The sequence below is a fragment of the Pleurodeles waltl genome, chromosome 10, assembly GCF_031143425.1.
Source record: "Pleurodeles waltl isolate 20211129_DDA chromosome 10, aPleWal1.hap1.20221129, whole genome shotgun sequence".
NCBI lineage: Eukaryota > Metazoa > Chordata > Amphibia > Caudata > Salamandridae > Pleurodeles > Pleurodeles waltl.
The window spans coordinates 299,988,790-300,014,353 of NC_090449.1; the positions used below are offsets into that span (position 1 = coordinate 299,988,790).

Consider the following 25,564-nt stretch of genomic DNA (forward strand, 5'->3'; position numbering starts at 1 on the left):
GCATTACTTTATGCCATTCTCTTTTTATGTGGTTATACCGTCTAGAGACTGACTATATAGTTATATGACCATGTTTCTTACAAATGCTATTTTTTATTGTGGTGCCCTCAAGGGGCTGTTCTGAGCATTACAGTCAAGATACTACAATATTCGCTGCAGTCGGAAACTCGCCCCTTAATGCTTTGCAGGGAGTGCTTTTCAAAACATTTTTGCCAATAACTCACTGTGTGGTGGTCCTAGGACAACAGGTCCACCATCAAAATGGTCAGAACGACTTACTCTTTCTGTCCACATCATCTGTGGGTCCCCACACTAGGTTTGGGGTGGGGGGGCTGATAATATAAAAAATATAGTAAATAATGGCAATAAATACAATTTCTGCTGCAGAGAGAGGAAGAAGATAAATGGAAGTGTTTTTTTTATATGCAGGGCCACTGGATTTATGTGGTAGAGAGGACCAATTTATAGTGCAGGGTTGACCAATTTATGTGGCAAGAAAAGTCCAGTTATGCATTTAGAATGCCAATAGCTCTAATTCAAGCAAATGTGAGACCTATTGCATTGCAAATGCTTGCTTTAATTTGATGTAAATCAGTTCAGTAGTTTCAGAGTTATTAAAGGAAAAAACAATATAGCTATCTAGGGGCACCGACCCTTCGCAGATCCACTTGCGGAGGTTCTGGGGGAAAAGTAAGCCTCTGATTGCCTGGACACAATCTGATAGGAAAGATGCAACCGCAATTTTCTTTCTTGCTTGGGCCGGGGAGAGGGGGTAGGGGAGTGGGGACAACACATAAGGGGCTCAGGATACAGGTATACTGACCCCCATAAAACACATGGAGTGATCCCTCAGGGACCTCTCATGGGCTTAAATATTGGCTTTTTTTGGCCAAAACCACAGATCTATTGCAGGGTTGAGGGTGACCACCAGTGTAAATACACAATGGATCAGCAGATCCAATGCAGACCTTAAAAAAAATACACTCATCCATACACAAAACCCGTTGCGTGCATGGCCAAAGGCCATGCGCAGCGTGGGGTTAGGTGCATGCGTGCGGAGGGGTTGGCCAGAGGCAGGCCCTGTGGCAACCCCTGCCGTGCGCAGTCTTTGGCCATGCATGGCGGTGGGTGTATTATTGTACGGTAATATTATATTAATTTATGTTATGAAACCATAGAAATAGACTGAGAAAACCAAAGATTACAGGGACGTTAAAGTTAGGTCGGAGTTTTACCCACACAGTCATAGAAATTCAGCAGTTATAGTTATACTTATAGGTATACTTATCTGAAGAAACTATAACTTGTGCAGTTAAGTAACTGTAGGTCACGAGTTATAATTTCTTAACATAAGTATAACTATAAGCTGTAGGTATACCTAGAACTGATGAATTTCTATTGTTTTGTGTGAGTACGAGAGAGAGAGAGAGCTTTTGATTCCCCATGTGAGGGCAAAAGCGCTTTACCTAGAAAGTAAAAAGAAGCAATGTTTCTTTATGGATATTTCCAAAGCTGCAAGTGAGAGACTTTCATTCCTCTTTCAATATAGGCATGCAGGGTGCTTTGGTGCAGATACCTCAAAGAGGCACTTGCACTTTTTTTCTCACCACAAATTAGGCACTGGGTGCAAGTAATTCATGCAACCGCGAGGCTGCAGATCAACTCAGTAATATTTATCTACATGACATTAGAACCATTTTGTAAAATGCACAAGCAATTCCTATATATAATCAGGGCCCAATGGTATTTGGTTTCTATAAGTATGTTCTCAGCCTGTGCAATGAAGGGTAGGAGGGTGGCAGTTAACTCACCTGGCATCAATAGTTCTTTGGCACGAGAATCTTTTTAAGATTCACGATTCCTGCTGCCAGGCACTCAAACTGATGAATCGTTGTACAGGCTGTGAATCTAATATGGATTCCACCTTGACGAAAATCTCTTTCCTCTGGGAGCAGGACAATTGGGCATGAGGAAATGTGTATGCTTCAAAACATTCTCAGTAGAAGCAGAGTGTGTTTACCGTTCCTCTGCAGGCCAGAAGGAGAATGATTTATCCAGAGATGTTTGGCTATGCTCAACATGTCAGATATAGTTTACTGTACCAGCCTGGAGAACGCACCATACAAGGCTTGTTAGCCACATATATCAACAACTCACTGGGCAACCCAGTAGAGGCTGAGTCTCCAACAAGGCTAAAGAAAGAACAATGAGCCGGGGTTGCATTAAGGAAGGTATCTTTTAAAGTCACTCCTCAACAGAGTAAGAGCTTCAAATAGCCAAGCCCTGCCTTGGGGCAGAAAGGTATCAGAGCTCTGAGACAAGGAGCAGCTCCTCATTCATTGTTTTTTTTACATCTCGAGCATTGTATAGTAGTGAGGGTTATCCAGCAGACTGATTCTCATGGCTCCTGAATTTCATGTGTAGGTCGGTGTAAAACTTGGTTCAAAGATACACAAAGTTTTTATTTTTTATTGTTGAAAACGAACCCCGTGCTACAAGGGTGTACCTGAACCAGAAGCATTTCTGAGGAATGGGACCTGCACGGCCACACGTAGAGTAGAAATGTTAAAGTTACAAGCCCCAGCAAGCTTAGAGCTAAAAAGGTCAAGGTGACCTGAAGGTGCTACCGATGACATACAGCTTTTTGGCATCCACTGCCATCAAGTACCACACAAATCATGGTTTGTTGCATGGTTAGTTGTCTAAAATGATACTTTCCACTGGTAAACATAACTCCCTTTGCAGAGCATGATGGGTTCACCGGTTTTATTCCACTCATGCAATCATCATAACATAACTGCAGTTAAGTGCTGCGAACCACGGGACAAGTTTAATATGCCCTCTGTCAACAAGAGTGCCCTGTAGAAATACTGGTGGAGCCGAGTTCACCTCAGCTGTTAGATATGTATGTGTTGCCTCTTGGGGCACCGAAAGCGCAGGAGTGCAAACACCGAAGTACTTTCGGTCCAAAATTCCGGCCAACCCATGCATGCGCACCCAAGTGAAACGAGCTTTAAAGCTCTCCAAACGTTTACTCACTTGGTGTTCACCTTGGGCAAATATTGGTAAGTGACGGTGGGTCAAACGATCAATTCCATTTGTCACGATCTGGCATGCAGGAAGTCAGCTGTAGGTGTTAAGTTGGCACGGATCAGTTCTGATCCGAGGCCCCTTCTATTCTACCTGTGCCAGGTATTCAATGAGACTATAACTGAATAGAACTTAATGCGCTTATCAATAAACCTTCTTTACACCACTGCGGAAGTAAGTAGCCCTGGTGACCCTACACCCAACAAAATTCAAAGCAGCAGGAAAACTAAGCATCTGTCGCTCAGTTATTGAACAAAAATTCTGGTGGAACAGATTTAGATTTCGCTACAACGGAGTCAGTGGAAGGCCTATAATAAGGTATTTCCAAGGAGAAGGAGTAAGGGGACAAACACACCCAGCTAAGAGCACCGATGCCGCCGCCCCGCCTTGTTTGTTTCCATTACCAAACAAGCATTGGCAAAGCCAATAGGTCTCGCCTATGCAAGAGCTTTTGGCTTTGCCCATGTGTTTTAGACAAGTTGTTCACCAGCGTGGCTGCTATTTAGCATGCCTAAAAGTTAGTGGCATACAGGAGAGAGTCGTAGATTGGAGAAGAGTGTTGTAGAGTGGAGTGGCAGAAAGTGTCATGTATTGAAGTGGCATAGTGAGAAGTTGCGTAACATAAATCCTCTTACTTTGAAGTCAGGGAAAGAAAAGTAAGCAGGCACCCTTGGAAGACAGCGTCTGATGTTTGAACTCGGTCTCTGAATACACAGCAAATGTTACGAGATAAGAACAATATTTAAAAGCCTGTTAACAGAAAGTGAGTGTGAGGAAGGATACAGAAAACAGAGTTTAGGCAAGAGGAGGGACAAACTGAACCTGCAGAGCCTGAAGCAAATAAAGCCAACAAATGAGAAGCCTTTAAGTGTGAGTTACAAACTACAAGGCCAATGGTAATCAATGAGTGGAATTCATTCTTATGTCAGCTTTCTGAAAGTCCCCAAGATATCTTTAGCAAACCAGACAGCTGTGCTGTCTGGTAGGTGGCAACCTAGAAAAGAGGTAAAGGGGGGGGGGAGGGGAAGGAGGTCGCAATACGCTGCTCCACATTGTTTGCCTAGAATCAGTACAGACTACAATGCCAAACCATTTCACCTATCCACGACTACAGTTCATGTTGTGCAATAAATTATTTGTAGACAACTCCGCCTCCACTTGGAGTCAACCACAAACAAGACAAACCAGCGTCTGAAACTGTGACCCAGATCCAGGATGAGAGCATGCTTTTAGTTAATCAGAAGTGCTACAGAAAAACCTGCATATGTACAGGACACTGCAACACAATGCAGCTTGAAAACCTGCCGGTAAGTACATAGAAACCAAAGGTCGATCATAGGAAGCAACTCCAAAAAGATTGAACTGGTATCAGTTTGTCAGCTGTCGACCTATATTTGCCTTGAATGTTTCACTGGTTTTAATAAAGGCAGAAAATCTAGTAGGTTCATCATGCTGGTAAACTCATTCAGGAATCCCAAACTTTTTGTGAATGTCATTAATTTATTTTAAAGGAATAAGTTGCCTTGATTTATAACTACGTTTTTGGGTACCCTCTTCCCAGCACTTGAGCTGGCAAAGAAACTCGTTGCACATCCAGTATGCTTTCCAGATTTTACAAAAACTTAATGTAACTCTCAATATACCTGAAGTGGAACTAGAGTTATTAAGTACTATATGCATGCAACAACAATACAACCCAAATTGCATATTTTATTGATGAAAACCCATAAATGAATTCAAATTTTGACCACATCAAGAAAGTAGTAGGGAGCCATACTACTAGTAGAATTCACTGCACAACTGCTCTAGGATAACTTTAACTCACCCCTCCTTATGTAAATGCCAACCAGAACACGAGTGCCCTAATCTGATAGGTTGGAGAGTCTTCAGAATAGGCAAGCACAGGTGGATTGCTGGTAGGGACTACGACCAACGCTGCACCTGGTAAGATATGAGTCAGATGCCTGGACTGTGAACACAAGCATCGGCCCACCCATAAAATGTGCCATCTGACATGCTATGGAGAGTCTGCGGCATCACTTCAAATTGGCTACTTGTGTTTCTGCAAAGACACAATCCAGTGCCTGCACTCGTGCTCACATTATCACTAGGCCATACAAAATGCAGCTTTTCTTTTCACACCATTTTGTATACATCAAAAGGGATAACAAACATGTCACCGTATGGAACATTTCCACAATCTCTGTAACATTGGTGAACATTTTTTTCTCCACCTAGTGGATTTGCCAAATTCTGCACACCACATAGGGGGGTAATCCACACCTACAATTTTGGAAAGGACTTGCACATACAAAATTGTACACGGTGAATCATTGAAGTGCGGCTGACTTCACGTCATCTGCAACACTTCTGGCCACCCATGTATCTATAGTCAACGATTTGTATAGTGGGAATTTTTAGCCCATGCTTGTCGACCTATATTTGCCTTTACAGTGTTAAAAGTGATATAACAAGTCCCAGAATACCACGATGGTTAAAAGCCAGGACTGCTTGAAGTGGGGTCACAGACAGCACATGAGGCCACTTGCCAAGCTTTGCTAGAGGAGACTACACGTCTGCATAAACAACAGAGCTAAATGTTAAGAGACTGGTCTATTCTACCTTGTGCAAGCCTTTCCAGACCTCACCTTCCTTTGGAGTACGGTGTGGGTGCAGGGGAATTCTCATAAAAATAAATATCTGCAACAACCTGACCAAGGCTAGGTACCAACCAACTCCTTTAACCGACCCCCTTACAGTTCTGCCCCTCATCATACTCACACAAGGATGTTTTGATCTGCTTCTGCAAATCAAGATAAATCACGCCTAAAGTACAGGACGAAAGAGCTCTCAGTATTTGTGAGACATGGTAGAACTAGCAGCAGGAGTGTGTGTTATTTAGTTTTCGATTCTTTCATGAACGGTGTACAACACGATCAATTTTTAAGAGCGTATCAATCAGATATAAAGGTACAGGCCGTGTTCTCGCGCCCTTCACGCGGTCACCACAGTGCGAGATCATCAATCCACTCCGGCAGGGCTTTGGCAACAGGTCAACAATGTGCAGCGTCAATTTCAGTCTGAGCCAGTTACAATGGCGGCTGGAAAAACGCGTATACAAAATAGAGACATATACAATATCAGTTTAAAGTGAGTTGTCACAGTTACTTAGACATTTGGATCACCCAAGCACAGATTAACCAGGCCACACAGCCCAATCTGCTGCAAGCGCCTTCCTCACATCACCCCAAGGGAATGCAAGGAATTCGAAGACAAGACTTTAAAAATAAACCTCGTGTTTGAGGCACACAGCTGAGGAGAACGGATTTTGCTAATGTAGAGTTGGCTTTTTACCGGCGGGTATGGTGCCTGATGCCCTCCACAGGAAGCCTGCGAGCTGCTCTCCCTTTCTCTACCCCTATGGGCCTTCTTTGTTCCTGCCTCGTGTCAGTGTGTGTGCGACTTCTTGCAACTCAATGTAGTGAAGTGCTTCTGTAGGAAGAAGCTGGTAAGGCGGCCTTACCCTACACATTGAAATATCTATTGAATAAAAGCAAGCAGCCGTGCCCATTGGAAATTGAAAAAGGGCTGCTTGACTATCTGCTGGCATGGAAAGACAAAATAAACTGTGCAGCCAGAACTCATTTTATATGATGGTTCTGAAGCACTCAAGCTCCCCGAGATTGGTCATAGGAAGTATATTTCGCCCAGTGGTCTTGGAAAGGGTTAGAACAGTGTGAACAAGTATGTTGTGAGCCTGCTAAAGTGTGTGAAGAAGCTAGTTGTAATCAGGAGACGACAGGAAGACATAACGACATGTTTTTGGCCACAGACATGGGCGTAGGAACTGAAGGGGGCATGGGAGATATATCTACCCGTCAAGATTTTGGAGTGGGGTGGCGGGGCAGAGGAAAATATCTCCCACTACTTTATTTTTGAAGTGGACATAGTAGATTAAACAATAGCAGACACAGCATGTCTACTTGAAACAATGCAATCTAGGAGACACTTGGTGGCAGGCTTTGTCCTCTCTTTTGTTATCATTACTGAAGAGTTGAACCACTCCTAAACTGGTTCTCTTTGTCATGCCAGGCTAGCCAGCACAGTAAAGGAATGCAGGATATGCTATTTCATATTAATGTTATTGCTGGCTCAGAAGACGAGAGAAAAAGAATCATCGTAAGGGAGGCACAACACCCCAGTCACCACAATAAAATAATTAGTAAGAGTGAAGAGGTCTTGTTTCTCCAATGAGTTTTGGGTCACGTCTTTTCACGGAGGTGCTTTCGAAATGCAACTTGATTTCAGACAGAGATGTCTTGTCACTATGTTTGATCTTCTGTGTCTGTGGGAACATTCCAAACAAAAAAGCACATCTTTAAATCTTATAACTACGGTCATGTACATATGTATACAGTGTCGGTTTGATTTAAGGTGTGACACATGTATTAAATGAATTCCATATACTAACACCTACTGAATAACAATTATTGAATAACTGAACACAAAGCAATTACCTTCAGTGGCAAACAGAAAACGAAGAATGTAAACCCTACAGTCTATATGGAATGTGCAATCAGGAATCCTGGGCTCATATTCCAGCTTCCTCACTTGACCAAAGACCAAAATGTGGGATCCACGAACCATCGCTTTATTTCATTATGTATCATTTCTCAAAACAAACCTGTATGAGAGCACACTGAATTGATTCAGTACAGGTTCTGCGCTCTACAAAAACCTCAGTTATACATGGTTAGTATAAAATAATCTTGAACATTTAATTGCAATTAAGGTTATATAAATACAGAACATGATAAACTGACACACATTTGGAAATTTGAGGCAAAATCACCCGGCACAGGGGTATTCTTGAAATTTTCATTTTTAAATTAAGTTCATTAAATAAAGGCCACTCAAAACAATGACATAATCGAAACTATTGAGACATTGACAATGGTGGAAATTATGTTTTACATTTTTAGGTCATTATCATATTTTTCCAAGGCATTTGTTGCTAGATTTGTATCTTTTGGTCGCTCAGCTTGTGCTTGGAGTCTCATAGCCACTCCAGACCCCTGACAACTCTCCTCAAGATCGAGGGTGTCCTCCCCTCTGGATATTTTGAGTATCCTACACCCTTGGCTCTGGGTGCAGGTGACACATGGAAGGTGCCTCTGGTTGGTAGCAAGACTCAATACTGTGTATGGTGTAGGGCAGTGGTTCCCAACCTGTGGTCCCAGGACACCTGGGGGTCCGCGAAGCCTCCTCATGGGGTCCGCGACTGCTTAGAAAATGAAATCATCTTAACAGATCAGGTCCCCAGCTTTGAGTAATGACTCAGTAAGGGGTCCCCAGATTCTAATAATGATTCAGTGGGGGTTCCCAGGCTCCAGTAATAATAAAGTGGGGGGTCCACAGAAGTCAAAAGGTTGGGAACAACTGGTGTAGGGGGCATCACTAAGCAGTGGGCATGGCACCAAAGATGCAATAACAAGAGAAACAATCTCAATCAGATGTAACTTATGCAAACTTCCTACACTGGGGTATCCTAGACTGATGCAGGAGGCCAAGGGACAAACCAAATATCAGCATTACGCTACTGACACTAAGCAGTGAGAAAAAGCTGCACTACACATCTCAAATATTGAAACACAAATGGACAGGAGTCTCCTTTAAAGTGCAGTAGTGAGGAGCACTGTTCCTCCGGCTGACTAAGGCCATGTTCACCTGCTAGAGTCACAATAAGATAGCACTGCTTTAAGGCCTAAGTTTCACATCTAGAATGCCCAAAAAGATATTTGGATGCTCAATATGAATTTGGGCTAAGAGCTCTAAGTAGACTGGTAAGGGGTTGAGTTTGGGGAATATGCAACTACTGCAGCCATCAGTTAACATGGGCCGTCCCCCGGTTTCTCACCATGCCAGACATTCCTGACAACTTAGGGGACACTCATAATCAAGCTGGCACCTTGAAAACCATCACATGAAACCGCATAATGAGCGTCTGATCAACTAAGAAGCCTTTTTGGCAATGTCCTTGTTTAATGCTTAAAAAGCTCTAAGGAATCCAAATGTAAAGTCAATGCCTGTGTCTTTAACAGAGAGCTACAACTCTTTTAATGGCACCACCTCAATTTTTCACCACTGAAACTACGCTTATTTGATGAACTAGCACTACAAACCAAGATCACACGTAAACTGTGTCGTAGTCTTCAGTCATCAAAACGTGTAAAACAGAATGCTACAAGATTTTATTTGTAAGGTAACAACCCTCAACTTACAGTGCCCACCTTCTTAAAAGCCTTCTAGTGTGAATAAATAAATACAATCAATAAGCAATATAAATTTCCTACCTTTCAGCTGGTCTGCAACTACCATCTGACCAACTCGCTCGACCACCAGGCTATCCTCCATTATATAGCGATCATCCAAATATTTTGCGGTGGCTTCAGAAATGTGGACCTTGCCAGCAACTCCAAGCTGCTCCATTAGGTTGGCCAAATTCACATCATTTGACCACACATCAAATTTGAACCTCCTCATTCCCAAAATACCACAGAGCACTGTGCCAGTGTGAACACCCACGCGCATGTTTACCATCTCCTTCTTCTCCTGGCAGAACTGCTCAATGGCTTCAATCATTCCAAGGCCCATTTCAATGCAGCAGTAGGCATGGTCCTCTCTGGGCTCTGGGCAGCCAGCCACACAATAGTAGCAGTCGCCCAGGGTGCTGATTTTCTCACACTTGGTGTCCTCACACAGACGATCAAAGCGCCCAAAGAGGTCGTTTAGCAGCCCCACTAAGGCGTGAGCTGACTTATTGGCACTCATCTTTGTAAAGCCAACAATGTCCGCAAACAAAATGCTAACTTGCTCAATCCGTTGCATTTTGAAGGGACGGAAGATGATGGGGGTTTTCTGTATGGAAGATTTTTTCTTCCGGTTCTTTGGGCTGGAAGTGGAGTGGCGTTTTACAGAGTTTTCGCTCTCATCATCTCCCTGCTTCATGAGGTCGTCGGCAATGATCCGGGGCATGACCGAGTGGATCATCCGCTCTTTCAGTGCCTTCTCCACCTCAAGATCTTTCCCATGCATGATCGACTGTCCCACTTTCAGGAAGGTGCTCCTGGAGCGCACCTCAGACATGATGAACAAGTGTATTCCGATGGCATGGATGCAAATATGCAGCAAGGCCTTGCTCAGTAACTCTGAGTGAACGACCCTGGTGGCCATGGGCATGAAGCAGTCCTCATCCCGAAACTGGTAGCCAAACGTTTCAAAAAGCACGGAGTACACTATTCCCAGAAAAAGACTTAAATATAACGGCAAGTGCATTACAGAGTAAAGAAGCAGCAGCACTTCCACACACATGGAAAAACTCCCAACTTGGGAAAGGCAGGTGGCGTTGGACAGGGTAGTGTAGTTATGGAGATCCCCAACCCTGGAGCGACGTGTCAAAACTTGGAACTGGGTGGCCAATGTCACCATGAAAACCATGACTGTGATAAACAGCGAAACCCAAGTGTAGTGGCGGGCATACATTTTGGTGAAGGTGAAAGCAAAAATGGCAACGCATATAAGAAGGAAGCACAGTGCTGGCACTAAGTGAGCTATGGAGTTTGGCCTCAAGTGCACCAAGAAATAAATACTCCAAACCAGACAGGCGACAATTATGTAAAAGACAGCGTAACGGAACCGTCGCTGCGTCTGCAAGAAGCACCTCTCCATGCAAGCCTCCTCCAGGTTGTTGGAGTCAAACTTGGGGTTCCACCAATTGGAGCTGGCTCTTTCGAAGAGCTGAGGCAATTTCTTCTTCTTGCGCAATCCGGCGGTGCCCCCTCGCTTCACCCCAGACTCCCCCGAGCTACAACTCGAGGAGATGCTGTACTTGCAGTGCTTGGGGATGGAGGAAGGAGGGGGCCTGCTGTTGATCTTTACAGTTACACTGTGGCTGTCCCCTGATGCATCGCAGCTGACCTCGGTGTTGTGCTGCAGCAGCTGCTGGCTTGCTGGGGACGAGGCCATGTTGCCGTCGAGTAAGGCCTCTAGAGTTTGGTTCCTGACCTTCCTTCCGGCCACCTCACTGTCGTTCCGCCCACCTCCCACTTCCAGCCAGCTTCCTTGCGCTTTCAGTTGCTTTCATGGACCACAGCATGCCTGGGAAGTCTGTCCTTGAAGGTTTCATCCTGCCCTTGCAAGAAAAGGAGAAAAAAACATGAGACGGGGATACTGGGTGCAGCATTTTCTGCAGCAATAAGGAGTTCTGCGGTTTAAAGCATGTGTTAAATGCCTGCCTCTTCCCCGCCCCCATTTCTACAGCACTGGGAATATTCCTGAACTGAAGAGAAGCTGGCTCTGAATAATGATCGCTCCAACTTCATCTCACTGCAGAGTGTGCCACCATATCTCACACTGGAGCGGTGTAGGGGGGGTAGGAAAGGGGGTGGGGTCGACCAGTGCTATTCGATGACCCGTCTCATCTGCACATATCAAGCTGTTAAGGGGGAGGGCAGAGGCTGGATCCAACTCGGAAACTGGCAGAACATTGAGGCGAGCACACCGATCCCACATATTCCCTTAATCGTGTACGTAAGAGGAAGCGCATACCTCTCTTCCTCTTTGGGGTGACTCGGAAGGTCCTGATCACCAAACTCATTGAGGGTAGTAAGAGCTATATAAATGTAATTACTATTCAATACACCGTGTGAGTAGTGCAAAGGGAGGGTCCAGGCACCGGCGTTTTATGATACATTAACAATCCCTTGTCGAGAATGGCAAAAACAATAGGATGCACAAAACACATACACACACACACACACACACAAAATGGGGTGCAAGGAAAAAAAATACAGCGACTGACAACAGCGGGCCCGTAGGTTACATATGGGGTGGCGAATGCTCAACGACGGCGTTGGAAGGGGCAAGGCAGAAAGGCAAATAGGCGAGTGGCAAAAGGGAACCAGAGGAAGAGAGACTGGAGCGGGTACCCCGAGGGGGCAGAACGTGACAGAAGGCGGGCACAGGAATTATAGGCGACAGACACAAACTATGATTGGGGAATTAGAGACAGGACACTACGGGAGGAGAGGGGAGGACGCGAGAGGCCGAATTGGGCACATACACCTAACCCAACCCTGGCAGGAGGCTCCCGAACGCGACCCTTACCTCCCTCCTCCCGACAGCAGAGCTTCCAAACCCGACACCCTGCTCCTCCTCTCCAGACTGTCACCAACTTCAATGCGCGAAGGGACGGGAGATACTGGGAACGCTGGCCTCATGCTGATTGACAGGGGAGGGGTGGTACCAGGAGGGTCGCTGCGGCTCTGCTTCTCAGTGAATCCTGCCATTGGTTAGAAAAAAATGACCCGCCCCACAATCGATGGCTCACCCATCTATGAAGAAGGCGCCCCTGCCGCCGTGTCGGAAGACCACCTCGCTGCTCCGGAAGGCATCGCCAGCCGCACGTGAGCCGGCGCCCCGGACCCTGGGCGAGCCCCTTGTTCGGACGGCGCTGTCCACGCAGGGCTCGGGTATCCTGACTGACGCGGAGCTTCCAGAGCTCCGGCCCCGGGGGCTAGCGCCGCCTGCTGGAGGGAGACCCGCTCTGGGCGGGCAGCAGCGAGGCCGCGCTCCGGGAACAGCCCTCGACGCCAGCCCGTCGTGAGGCTGGGACCGGAGGGTGGCAGAGGCGCTCAGTAGAGAGGCGGGGCGGGCTGTCACCTGCCAGAAGACAGCACTGACCATAGCAGGGGAGCCCGCCTGACTAAAAGCGCCGGGCACTGCAGCTGTCACTGCATCAGCCTCTGGGCAAATCTGGAGGAGTCCCTGTAATTATGGCGACAGGTCGGTGTCATCTTTAGGATATGGCAAAGTTACCAGGTCATTCGCCATATTGAGAGGTGAGGGGAAGAACTGATCACCAGTCAGCCTCTCAGCTATCAATCTACCACACAAAGAATATTAAACCTAAAAAATGTGATCCCTCTATTTTGGAAGACCTCATCTACTTCTCGTGACATGCTTCATCGTTGGGTATGCTTTTACACCCTTGTACTGTGATACACAATGTTGGAGCTTTAATCGTAGGTGGTTTGAATAAATAAAGGGGTCCGGTGTATTAGAAATTAAAACTGTGTACAGGAATCCCTTGTCAATCTAATTTTATTACATGGGTTCCTCAGGCAGATTACAATTAACAAACCTGGATGGTTAACAGGCTCTTATCACCCTAGCACCCTATATTTCGTCAACGTGCTTTGGCGAGTTCCTATGTAGCTCAGTAGCCGTCATCAGGGCAGACAGATTCCCATTTGTGTACTTACATATCCAGTCGGGCAAAATATTGTTAATTTGAAAAAAAAGTTAGGTACACATAATAGTAACAAAAAACTTTACTCGTGGTTCATGTCGATAAATGATTTTTATGTATGGGTATCTTACTTGTAGATATGAGCCTCTTAGTGCAGGAGGCATGCTCTGAACAGAAGCTTCTCCTTTACCACGCCCCGAAGGAGAAGCTGGCTCAGGTTTCTAGACACTAAAACATAATCAAGGTACTTGAGCCCCAGCCCATGAAGGTTGGTGCCTGTCCAGAGAGATTTCCCACCAGCTCAGTTGTATTTATCAGCCTACTAATGCGTCCCTTTATAATTAATTTATTCACTTTGGGGCTCGTTTTAGACCAATGAATCTTTTGACCCTGATTGAAGACACCTTAGGATGAGATAACTAATCAGCATGTCAATCAATATGTCAATAACGTCATCAATATTTACCATAATAAGACAATTCAAATTAGTCATAGACATTAATAAAACTCAGAAACCACCATGACCTTGCAGTCATGAATAACCACACCAGTTTAGTACTAATATATGAAGTTTATTCCCTATTAGAACATTCGAATGTTGGCATGTCCATTGAAGACAATGGAGTGTTGTGGGCTTTTACAGGCCGGTAAAAGCCTGCAGCGCCAACATTCCAATGTTCACTTTGTTCACAGCAACAGCTGTGAACAAAGCCTCACGGAGCACATTAACACAGTCACAATATGGCAACTCTGATAAGATTTAATCTAGGCAAGAATCACGAATATTAGAATATAGCACGTCGTCAACATAGGTTATCCCTTAGCAGAGAATCATTATCACGTTATTCAACAAAGCATAGATTCAGTCATTTGTCTATTTGTGTCAGTTTAGTGAACCCCTCATCTATCCTCCAATTAGCATTGGCATGTTGGGCTTCATGCAAAAGAATTTAGCAACACCAATTTAGAAAACATCTAACTATGGTCTCTGTCAAAAGAAGCAGTTGGTACCTAGAAAGGAAAAGCAAACAGACAATTACAATTTCATTGTCATATAGTTACCCTCCGTATTGGGTCAGCATTCAGGTTCGGTCTTCGTCCTCAGGACATCAGTTGGTTCGCCATCAGGAATTCAGAAGTCGGGTAAAGGGCACTTCCCTCATAAGGAGGTAAAGTGTAAACGGGCAATATAAGGGCAAGGATGGTTTGAAGAACCAAACAGCAAAGTCTCTATGCAGAGTAACAAAGTGTCTGGGTCATAGCAAAACTCGACAGCATCTCCCTCTCATCTATCTCCTAGTCTCCTAGTCTGATTTACTTCCTTGTGTCAAGGGTTCTTATCCCTTTTCCTTTGTACAGTCCCCTAATTTTCCATTGGTCTGGGGTTGCACCCCACTATCTCCCTCCAATAGGGTTTCAATGACTTCATTAAATTTGTCACCCCATAACAGTTCTCACGTAGTTTATTGGTCCTTATAATTGATGTCTTCAGCGGGCAGAATGTCCGGTATGATTTCATACTCTTGTGGTCCTCTTCGCATCTTTAGTCAGTGGTTCCATTTTCTGTACCGGTTTAGGCGACCTTGTACCTGCGAGTAGTCTACACTGTTGCAATCAGCAAGAATGTTTCACTAAGCAAGTCGAATTTCATGAGAACGGATCTACTACAGTTACATTCATCTCCTAGCTTTGGAAAAACAAGAGTTCCTGTCCTTCAGCAAGTCAGCACACTGCACGTTAGAAAAACACATTTAATCTGAAACCAGGCAGCTAGGCCTCGACTCATGCTAACTAAGGCCTAATGATTTATTAGCAGAACTTTAACATATAACCCTTTATTATTAGTGCAAAATCATATTCTAACATAACATTTCATCATTATTAATCAGTTTCATTAGTCATTGTATATATTGGCGGCCACTCCCCGTGGGCACATTTTAAGCGCACGTTTAGCAAAATACATTAATACATTTTCTATGCAGCATTATTACACGAGTTCATACGCATTTCATGTTAATATTGAGTATATAAGCTACGCTCTCTCAGTCCCTCCTTTGATGACACTTGTCATCACACAAAACCTTTCCCTTCACAACCTTTCATTTTCTTTAAATTACGCATCTCCATTTCTTCTTCCCTATGTGATCTTTCCCAAATTTCTTTGAACATTTTCTCTTTTTCTTTTTCTTCTTTTCTTTTTTTGCGTTTTGCCAACATCTCTTTTAATTCTTTTATCAATTTGGCATGATAACCATAGTCCAAATAGACAAATCAGGACAATCAACATATCCCCTAATATTTTTGCAAGAACCCCGTTCCAAATATTACTAAACCAATTCCCTACTTTGGTAATTCCTTTCCCAACTTTTTCCCAAACTCCAGGTTCCTTCAGCTCCTTCAAATCTGCACTATCTCTTCTTAGTTTATTAAGCATACCTCTAATCTTTCTACTATTATCAGGAATTAATGCACAACAATGGCGCTCATTAAGCATTTGACAGACTCCGCCACTCTTTGCTAAAAGAATGTCTAAAGCAAGCCGGTTGGGTGTGGCCAAGATGGCGGCGTGAGCGGACGCGTTGGTCCGAGCTCCGCCGCCTAGGCCCTGGATTTGCTTCCCGACCCCGATCGGGGGGGCCTGTGAGGCGCAGACAAGATGCTTAGAGCTGTCAGGCGCCAGGGGCCCGAGCACTGAAGGCGCCAGCGACCGATCGGCGGTTCGCGCCGGGCCGCGTGTGTTGGCCCGGCGCTTGTGGCTGGTGAATGCGGCGGCCCGTGCCAGGCGGCGGGCCTGGAGGCGAGCCAGGAGGCAGCGGAGGTGCGGTGGTGCCCTTAGTGGGGACTGAGACTCCCTGGAGAGACGGGCCTGTGACGAGGCCTCGCTGATGAGCTCGGCGCCAGAGTGGAGAGACGGCGGAGCCCACTGGCTGGGCCCTGCGAGCTGAGCCTTCGGAGAGGACGGCGGAAGGGCGAGGACCCCCTTGAGTGGCTGTGCCCTGTTGCGGTGGGGACGTAGGGGGTCCCGGACGCCGTTTGGCAGTGCGGGCGGCCCTTGGTGGCCTTTACCGGGCGTGGAATCGAGCTGTCTCTAGGAGTGGCCCCGCGGAGTGCACTGCGGAGAAGATGCTGACAGCTGCTGGTGAGGGGCCCATCTGGGGGAGTATGGAGTCCGGTGTTGGCACGCAGAGGTCTGGCTGAATACCTGGGCTGTAGCTGCCAGAGGTAGAGGATACGGCGACCTCCAATCCCATGCGAGACCGGACGGTAAGAGATATGTTGACGGGTCCCCCCCCCCCCCCTGAAAAACCGCCAGCCTCAAGGTCCCCTGTAGCAAGGAAGGAGACATCGGAGGAGGAGGTGGCCCCGGTTACGAGGGGCTTCCTCACCTCCCTGTATGAGTCGCTCCGCGGGGACCTGCAGGAACTCCGCAAAGATATATCGCATGAGGTGAAGGAGTTGCGGGTGGAGCTCTCTTCCCTGGGTGAGCGGATAACCCAGGTTGAGGATGAGGAAGCGGCCCACGGCAAGGAAGTGGTGGTCCTGCAGTAGGAGGTTATACGATTGCGGGAACTGCAGGACCTCCTTCAGATGACAGTGGAGGTCCTGGAGAACCGCTTGCGCAGACACAATATCCGCATTAGAGGATTGCCGATCGGAGCGGAGAAGGATGACATTAGACTTCGTGGTGGCGTTGTTCCGCTCAGTTCTGGACCTGGAGGCGTCCCAGGAGATCATCCTGGATAGAGTACATCGTGTGGGCCGAGCTGGAGGAGCCAGGGACTGCCCGCCGGATATCCTGGCATGCGTCCACAATTATGGACTGAAAGAAAACATTTTGCAACGGGCACGCAATCTCCCGCAGGTCCACTTTAAAGGCCATCAATTGCAATTATACCAGGACCTGTCGGTTCAGACCTTACAGCGTCAGCGGGAGTTTAAACCTATCACAGAGCATTTGCGTGCACATGCTGTGTCCTATACATGGGGTCACCCGCTCCGCCTTGTTTTCCGCTGGGAGGACCGGCTTTGCCAGGTGAAGACGGTATCTGAGGCTCACCGGATCCTGGGCCTCGAGGGGGACACTCAGGGCTCGGACTTGAATCTGGGTCCGGCAGGAGGAGATCGCCCGCGCTGGAGGAGGAAGGAGAGAAGGAGGAAGCAGCAGCGCCCTACTGAGTCGGAGCAGATCTCGGAACGTCAGTCGGCAGTGAGCAGTGTAGCGGCTCGGACAATTGCCTAGGCGAGGAATGACGGAGGGCCATTGTTCAGCAAGGGGTCGCTGATTGCAGGCTTATGCCCATTTGAGCGGGCCTGGGCGGTGGAGTCGATGGACTTAACCAGCGCTTTGGGCAGACTGGAGCCTTGTCGGAGATGGGGCATCAATGGCTGGCTGAGTGTGGGTTGGAGGATGTATGGAGGAAGACGCATCGCACACTCCGAGATTATTCCTTTTATTCAGCGGCGACCAAGACATATGCACGGCTCGATCTTTTTCTAGCCTCCCACAAGTTTATGCCCTGGGTCAGGGAGTCTACGATTGAGCCCAAGGACTTGACTGATCATGCCCCTATTACGGTTGAACTGGCCTTGGAGATAGGTCGCGTTGGCACACCGAGCTGGTGCTTTAGGGACTCCCTGCTTCAGAGCGAGATAGAGGTGGAATCGCTTCGACGTGCGATTAGGGATTATATTAGCTTTAATGACGAGAGCAGCACCTCTGTGGAGACTGTGTGGGAGGCGCTGAAGGCGGTAGTGCGGGGCGAGGTGATGGCATTATCGGCGAGAGATAATAGATCAAGGAGAGAGGTGAGGGAGAGGCTAGAGCAGAGGGTAGTTGTCCTAGAGCGTTCCCATAAATCCACTGGCGCGCCTAGAATTTGGCGAGAATTAGAGAAGGTAAGGCAACAGCTGAAACGACTGGACTGGGATAGGGCGGAGTACGCCGTAGTACGACTTAAGAACAAATACTATATTGGGAGCAATAGATGCGGAAAGCTATTGGCGCACCGGTTGCAAGCGCAGCGCACGGCGTCGGCGGTCAAAATGATTCGTTCTCCTTCCGGTGAAGAGGTCTGCATGAGTGATCAGATTGCTGAGGCATTTGCGGGGTTTTACCAGGGGTTATACGTGGCGGATGAGCGGGATGACGCGGCCCTGGATTCTTATTTAGAGGGCATAGCAATCACTGCTCTTGGTGAGAGGGAGGCGTCCCTGCTGGACCAACAGATAAGGCCGGAGGAAGTTATATCGGTGATCTCCCGCCTAAAGAGTGGGAAGTCCCCCAGCCCTGATGGGTTCACAGCATTGTTTGATAAGACCTTTTGTATGGAGCTCGCCCGCTTCTCGTGAGGCTTTTTAATTCCTTTCGGACGACGGGAACCCTGACGCCGAGTATGCTGGACGCTACCATTGCTGTTATACATAAACCGGGCAAAGACCCAGAGGAGTGTGCTTCATATAGACTGATTTCGCTTCTGAATATCGATGCTAAACTATTTACGGGGATTCTTGCCTACTGCCTTAATCCTTACATGCCGGGTCTTATTGATCCGGATCAGTCTGGTTTTATTCCAAATCGACAGTGTGGCGATATTACGAAGCGACTTCTGCATCTGCTAGATAAAATTGATAGATCTCGCAGAGTGGCGCTTTTTCTCTCTATCGACGCCGAAAAGGCGTTCGATAGGGTCCATTGACCATACCTCTTCCGGGTCCTGGAGCGCTTCCTTCTGGGCCTGGGCTTTAGATCTTGGATCCAATGTGCCTATCGGTCCCCTAGAGCGGCGGTCCGAGTTAATGGCGTGCTTTCTACGCCGTTTCCGACAGGGATGCCCGCTTCCCCCCCTTTTGTTTGCGCTATATATGCAGCCCCTTGCACAGCGTTTGCGGGACAGCCCCTTGGTTTCTGGTGTGAAATTTGGCAGAGACCACCATCTTATTATTATACGCAGACAATGTGATTCTTACACTTGCGGAGCCAGCGACCTCTTTACTTGCGCTTATGGAGATACTAGTTGAGTTTAGCCAGGTTTCGGGATTTAAAGTGAACATGCAGAAATCTCAGGTCCTTAGTCTGTCTTTGAGCGCTGATCACGAGGAGGATTTGAAAGCTCGATTTTCCTTTATTTGGTCGTCCTCACGCCTTTCCTATCTTGGGGTTGAGTTGGCGATGTCTGCCGTTAAAACGGCGAGCTTGAACTACACGAAGCTGGTCCGCGATATACAGCGGGACCTGGAGTTGTGGGGGAGGCATAAACTGTCTTGGCTGGGTAGGGTGGTTGCGGTCAACATGCGATGACAATCTTGCCGCAAATACTATACATGTTTCAGGTGCTCCCACTAACCCCACCTCCCCGGACGATTGCCACTCTACAATCGGCGGTCCTGAGATTTATATGGGAGGGTCGTCCGGCGCGTCTACCGCGGCAGGTTTTATATCGCCCCAAGGGCAGTGGGGGATTGGCGATACCGTGTCTTCTGAGATATTTTCAGGCAACACAGTTGCGCTTTCTTGTGGAGTGGAGTCGTCCACTCACGGAGAAACACTGGTGTTTTATGTACCAGGCGGTGGCGGGCTCTCATATATGGAAGGAGCCTTGGCTCCGGCATAGGGCGGGAGGTCTTTATTCTTCCCCGATTACCGGAACAGCGTTACGCGTATGGGACGCGGTTGCTTGCTGTCTAGGGCTGACTTCCTTTCCATCCCCTATCGCCCCCACAGGCGCGAACCCTGACTTCGAGCCTGGACTTCGTTTGGATGGCCTGAGACGTTGGTATGAAGGGGGCTGTAGGAGAGTAGGAAGTCTTTTTGATGAACAAGGGGTGTTGTCCTTTGACCAGATGAGAGTGGCCTATGACCTAGTGGAGGCGGATAGACTGATGTATTATCAGGTTCGACACTGGGCTCTCTTGCCGGCAAACAGAGCTCTAATAGATCGGCCTCTTACGCCATTTGAGAAATGGCTGTTCCTAAAGAAGGTTGATAAGAGAATCATCTCAGAACCTTATTGGCTTCTGCAAGGGGAAAACCGCCCGCCTAAGTCAAAGGGTCAGTTGAGATGGGAGAGGGAGCTGGAGAGAGAACTCTCAGATGAGGAATGGGACAGCATATTCTATAGAATACACCACACAGCATATAATGCAGCAGGGACAGAGACATTATATAAAGTCACTTCATACTGGTACTACACTCCAGAGCGGTTGCATGCATGGAATCGTGATAAGTCGGACCATTTCTGGAGGGGGTGTGGAGCTACAGGCACGCTTGCGCATTTGCTTTGGCACTGCCCCAAGCTACACCGTTATTGGGAAAGCATTATAGATGATATTGATGCAGCGTTCCAAGTTAAGATCCTGAGACTCCCAACGTACATTTTATTGGGGCTGCCCAATCCCCTTACTTTTCCTTTAAGGTCTCTAAAAGGGAGGCAAATGGCCCTCCCACTTAACGCAGCGCTGAAACTGATCCTAGCTCTCTGGGGTACAGACAGGGTCCCGACGCGTATCTCATGGCTCCAGAAGCTGTGGTTTATCCTAGCTATGGAGAAACTTACGCTAGCCTCCCAGCAGCGGATAGGAGACTTGGGCGAGTTGTGGAAGCCGTTCCTTCGGATTCTTTCAACAGAATTTACTGACCTGACATGCCCGATCTACCTGAGAGTCTTGAAGCTGATTTGAATTCTTGGTTGGAAGGCTGGGGGGGAGGTTGGAAGGGGGGGCTGAGCTTAGATGATGCAAGGGGTTGAGGAGTGGAGAGACAGGAAGAAGACATGGTTTCTCAGAGGGAGGCATAATTGAAGTGTTTGCATTTATATGTTTATGTGTTCTCATCTGTGGGACTGGCACCTTGGACGACTATTGGACACTGCCAGTGGACACATGACTCTGCAACGAGAAGACTGGCTGGGTGGTTCCTCTGGGTGTGGTCTTGGGATTTACGAGATAGACCTTTGCATGAAGATATGAGATTGCTACTGTGCTGATATATTTCATTTATGTCCCATGATGAGCTGTGTTTTGTATGTTTATTTTTTTTTGTTCTTTTAAAACAACAATAAACAGATTTGATCCTAAAGCAAGCCGGTTTTGAAGAGTCATAGCTCTTTCCGCAGCAAGTTCAGTATCCATCAGGAGTATAGCCCCTGAGAAGTTTGTCAGCATGTTATCCACAATAGTAGACAACTTTCGAATCTTTATGGAGTTTAAGATAACCCCCACTGAAGGAATTATGGCTCCAAATATGTCACCAACGATAGCAGCCGCTGTCTCTCTCTTTTGTCTAGTATGTTGTAATTCAGTCATTTTAGGAATTTGTTTTAAGTCACCAATCTGGTAGATCTTGGGAAAAACTATTCCCAAATAACATGTCCCATACCATCCCTTTGGAAGACGGTAATAAGCAGTAAGTCCACATATATAATAGATCCCAGGGATCGCTGGATCCTGTCCATTTAACATGAACATCCATTTACTCTGAAACAAAAACACATGCCTGCACTCACTCGTTCCCACAAATAAAGTGTCATGCTCAGATTTTGGCCTATATATACAAAGCCTTCCTACGTGTAATGCATCTATAGCTAATTTGCCCTGTGTCTTTATTGCAGTGTAAGCATAATCATTTGCAAGCGTGTGTTTTTCTAATCCCTTTTCCAACCTTTCCTTTAATGCTTTTCGTCTATCATCAGTGTGGTCTAAGAAGCTCTTTTCTACAGGTGTTAGTAAGCAGGTTAGATTATTGCGGTGCGCATAAGCTGTCCCAAATGTCAGTGTCGGCTCGAAGAAACCCCTCACTAATTATATGCTGTGTTCTTTAGCTAATTTATTTAGAAACTCAGTCACAGGCACAAAGGAAAACACTACATCTAAGTTAGAAGTATTGAACATGTTCTTGATCATAGAATCTTGTTAGCAGCAAACTACATCTTATCCCATAGGTTAGTGGCAGACTATGATAAGTAACCCCTTCTTGTACTGATGAAGGAATATTTGTGCACACATAGCAATTCTTCGCATCCATTGTGTCAACATACTCATTCAGCAAGCGATAGAAGACATTAGTAGATAGTTCCCCTTTTGAATTAGTTCCCTCATGCAAGTGTTTTGCATCCTGCTCAAATCTCTCCCATGGTGTTAGTGTAGCAGTCTCAGGATTTGAAGCATTGTTAGTCACTTTCTTATCCACCAATGGCATTCCCACAATCACACCTATAATTATTATTGCACCCACAATACCCAGAATAGCACTCAACCAACCACACATCCTACCCTTATTACTATTATCTCTAGTGTAACTCATGATCTGTAAAGAATCAGGTAGCAGATTAATACAAAGCAAACAATCCCCCTCTCTCAGTGCAAATTCTCTCTCTTTTCTGCAAATATTTACAACGTTTCACTCACTCCAGGACCCCTTTGTCAAATCAGGTTAGCAGCTTGTCATAATCGGTTTTTCAGAGTCAATTCAGGTTAACAGTGTCACATCCGGTAATTTATCAGTCTCTTTTCTCAGCTTTTAATTTTCAATTTCAATTTAACACAGTCTGTTTCTAAAATTTAATTCAGGTGCCGTATTGACCTGGAACCTCTCAATCAAAACAGAACGCCAAGAATTCTTGTTGCCATTCAGCTGATGTTGCATATGCCCATTCAGGACCTGCGTACCTTCTGTTTGCAACTCTTTTTCTTTTCAGTTTGTGATCACCCTGCAACTCTCCTTCACTAAGATCTTCTTTCCTGGTTGTGTCAATTTCTTCCTCTATTGCTTCATAGGGATCACTTTCTCTCCTGTAGTTGTGGCTCCGGCCAATTATCGCCTTTAAGTGTTTTCTTTCTGCTTGGCCTTTCAGGACGTTGAACAGCACCCTCCTCTTGTGCTATGGCGTTTTCTCTTGATGGCTCTGCAAGTGGCTCAGAAGGAGTCAGAACACCTCGACTTCCTTCTGCCTCACTCCCTTCGCCTTCAGGGTCAGTTATGGGCTAAATTTCAAACCTGTATCCGTCTGCTTCAGGGAGAACATCTCTTTGTGTCGGTTCCCCTGATGCACCAGCTGAGATAGGCTCACTGTCACCCCTCTGTATCTCGTTTTGAGTGATTAAGCCATCCTAAGCGGGCTCTCCTTTAGTCCCAGTTCCCCTTTGAATACTTTCCAGCCCTGAGACTTCCTTCTCTGCAGCTGTTGTTTTGGACACTTCAAGTTCCTCATCAGTCGAACACGTCACCTTCTTTGTGTGACTGGCATGTATCCAATTTGGAAGGCATACACATTTCACAGCAGTAGTAGTTGTCAGTATTATTTGATACAGCCCCTTCCAACGTGGCTCCAAACACGACTTCCTCACGTGTTTCTTGATTACCACCCAGTCACCGGCTTTTAGGGTGTGACCTGGATCACTTATCGGTGGCAATGTGGTAGCCTCCACCTGGTGAGAAAAAGAGCGAACCACGTCAGCCAGACCCTTGCAGTAGTCCAACACCATATCATCCGTGATATTGACAAGAGCATTTGCAGGCACTGCGGGCAATCGAATAGCTTGGCCCATGAAAATTTCATGAGACAGTCCTGCTTTCTTGTCAGGTGTGTTTCTCATTGACATCAATACTAAGGGCAATGCATCTGGCCACTTCAAATTGGTAGCTGCGCACATTTTTGCCATTCTTGACTTCAAGGTACCATTCATCTGCTCCACTAGTCCTGATGCTTCAGGGCGATAACTACAATGCAGCTTCTGCTCAATGTTTAATGCGGCACACAAGAGCTTAATCACCTCATTGTCGAAGTGTCTGCCCCTATCTGATTCTAAAGAGATCAGAAACCCGAAACGTGGTGTTAACTCCCTAAGCTACTGTGAGACTGTCATTCCTACGTGTAGGGTAAGCTTCAATCCAGTGGCTGAAAATGCACACAATCACCAACACGTACCTCAATCTTACACACACAGGCAATTCAATAAAATCCATCTGCATCCTGCTAAATGGACCTCCTGCTCTCCCGACGTGGCTCAAATTCACCACAGTCCCTTTTCCCGCATTCATCTGCTGACAGATGATGCACCTGTGACAGATAACCTCTGCAGCTTGTCTGAATTTTGGATTGAACCAATCGATCTTGAATAACCTGATCATTGCGTCTCTCCCAACATGTGCTTGACCATGGTAAAACCTCGCAAACTGTGACAAAAGACTGTTTGGCAAAACCATTTTTCTCTCCTCTGAAACCCATAAGTCATCAGATCTCTGTACGCATTGCATTCTCTGCCAGGAACGTTTCTCCTCTTTGCTAGCACGTCCCTGCAAGGATTTTAGTCATCTAATGTGTCAACCACCCTTAATGCAAAGTTTAAGCATGTTTCATTTTCAGTTTCAGGTAACAATTCCCACTGATCTCGAAACAATATACAGTTCAAGGCACAAAACCTTGCGGCTTGATCTGCATAGCCGTTTCCCATTGACACAAAATCTTGTGACTTAACATGAGCATTGCATTTCACTACAGCAATTTCAAGAGGTAACTGAATCGCGTGCAACAAATTCTTAATCTTTTCGCCATTTTTCACTGGAGAACCAGAAGAGATCATGAAACTCCTCTGTGACCATAACTGGACAAAATCATGTACAATTCCAAATCCATATCTGCTGTCAGTATAGATAGTGACTTTCAGGTTTTCAGTTGCGTGGCATGCACTAGTAAGAGCAATTAATTCAGCCACTTGAGTAGAGTACACTCTTTCGAGCCAGGAAGCTTCTAAGATACCAGTGATTGTACACACTGCATATCCAGCTCTCAGTACTACTGCTTCTCTCAGGCATGAACCATCAACAAAAATGATGTAATCATTTTCTTCAAGTTGGGTATCTTTAATATCGGGTTCTGGTTTGGTGCACAGATCTGTTACCTCAAGACAATCATGTTCTACCTCCTCTGCATCATCAATGTCTGCATTATCAATAGGAAGTAAAGTTGCCAGGTTCAATACAGTACATCTCTTAAGGGATACATTAGGTGACCCCAGTATAACTGTCTCATATTTAGTAAGGCGTACATTTGTCATATGCTGCGTTTTGGTTCGGGTTAACAAGATTTCAACAGAATGGGGGACCATTACTGTTAAAGGATGTCCCATCACTATTCCTTCACACTGAGTGAGGCTTTGACCAACTGCTAC

General features: G+C 46.3%; 1 protein-coding gene across 5 annotated transcripts in view; it reads right to left on the reverse strand.

Annotated features, from left to right (window-relative positions):
• Nucleotides 1–12,658, reverse strand: part of ADCY9 (adenylate cyclase 9) — a 453,549-nt gene extending 440,891 nt beyond the window's left edge. For 2 of the 5 annotated variants that reach the window (XM_069210456.1, XM_069210451.1), the window contains exons 1-2: nt 12,256–12,441; nt 9,444–11,281 (exon numbers count right to left, since the gene is read on the reverse strand). In XM_069210456.1, coding sequence (XP_069066557.1) covers nt 9,444–11,115 — 1,672 coding nt within the window. In that variant the 5' untranslated portion in view covers nt 11,116–11,281; nt 12,256–12,441. Of the gene's footprint in view, nt 1–9,443; nt 11,282–12,255; nt 12,442–12,478 lie in introns of those variants that run through there. The other 3 variants (XM_069210454.1, XM_069210453.1, XM_069210452.1) reach the window with 3 other exon arrangements.
• Between the last annotated feature and the right edge of the window lie 12,906 nt (nt 12,659–25,564).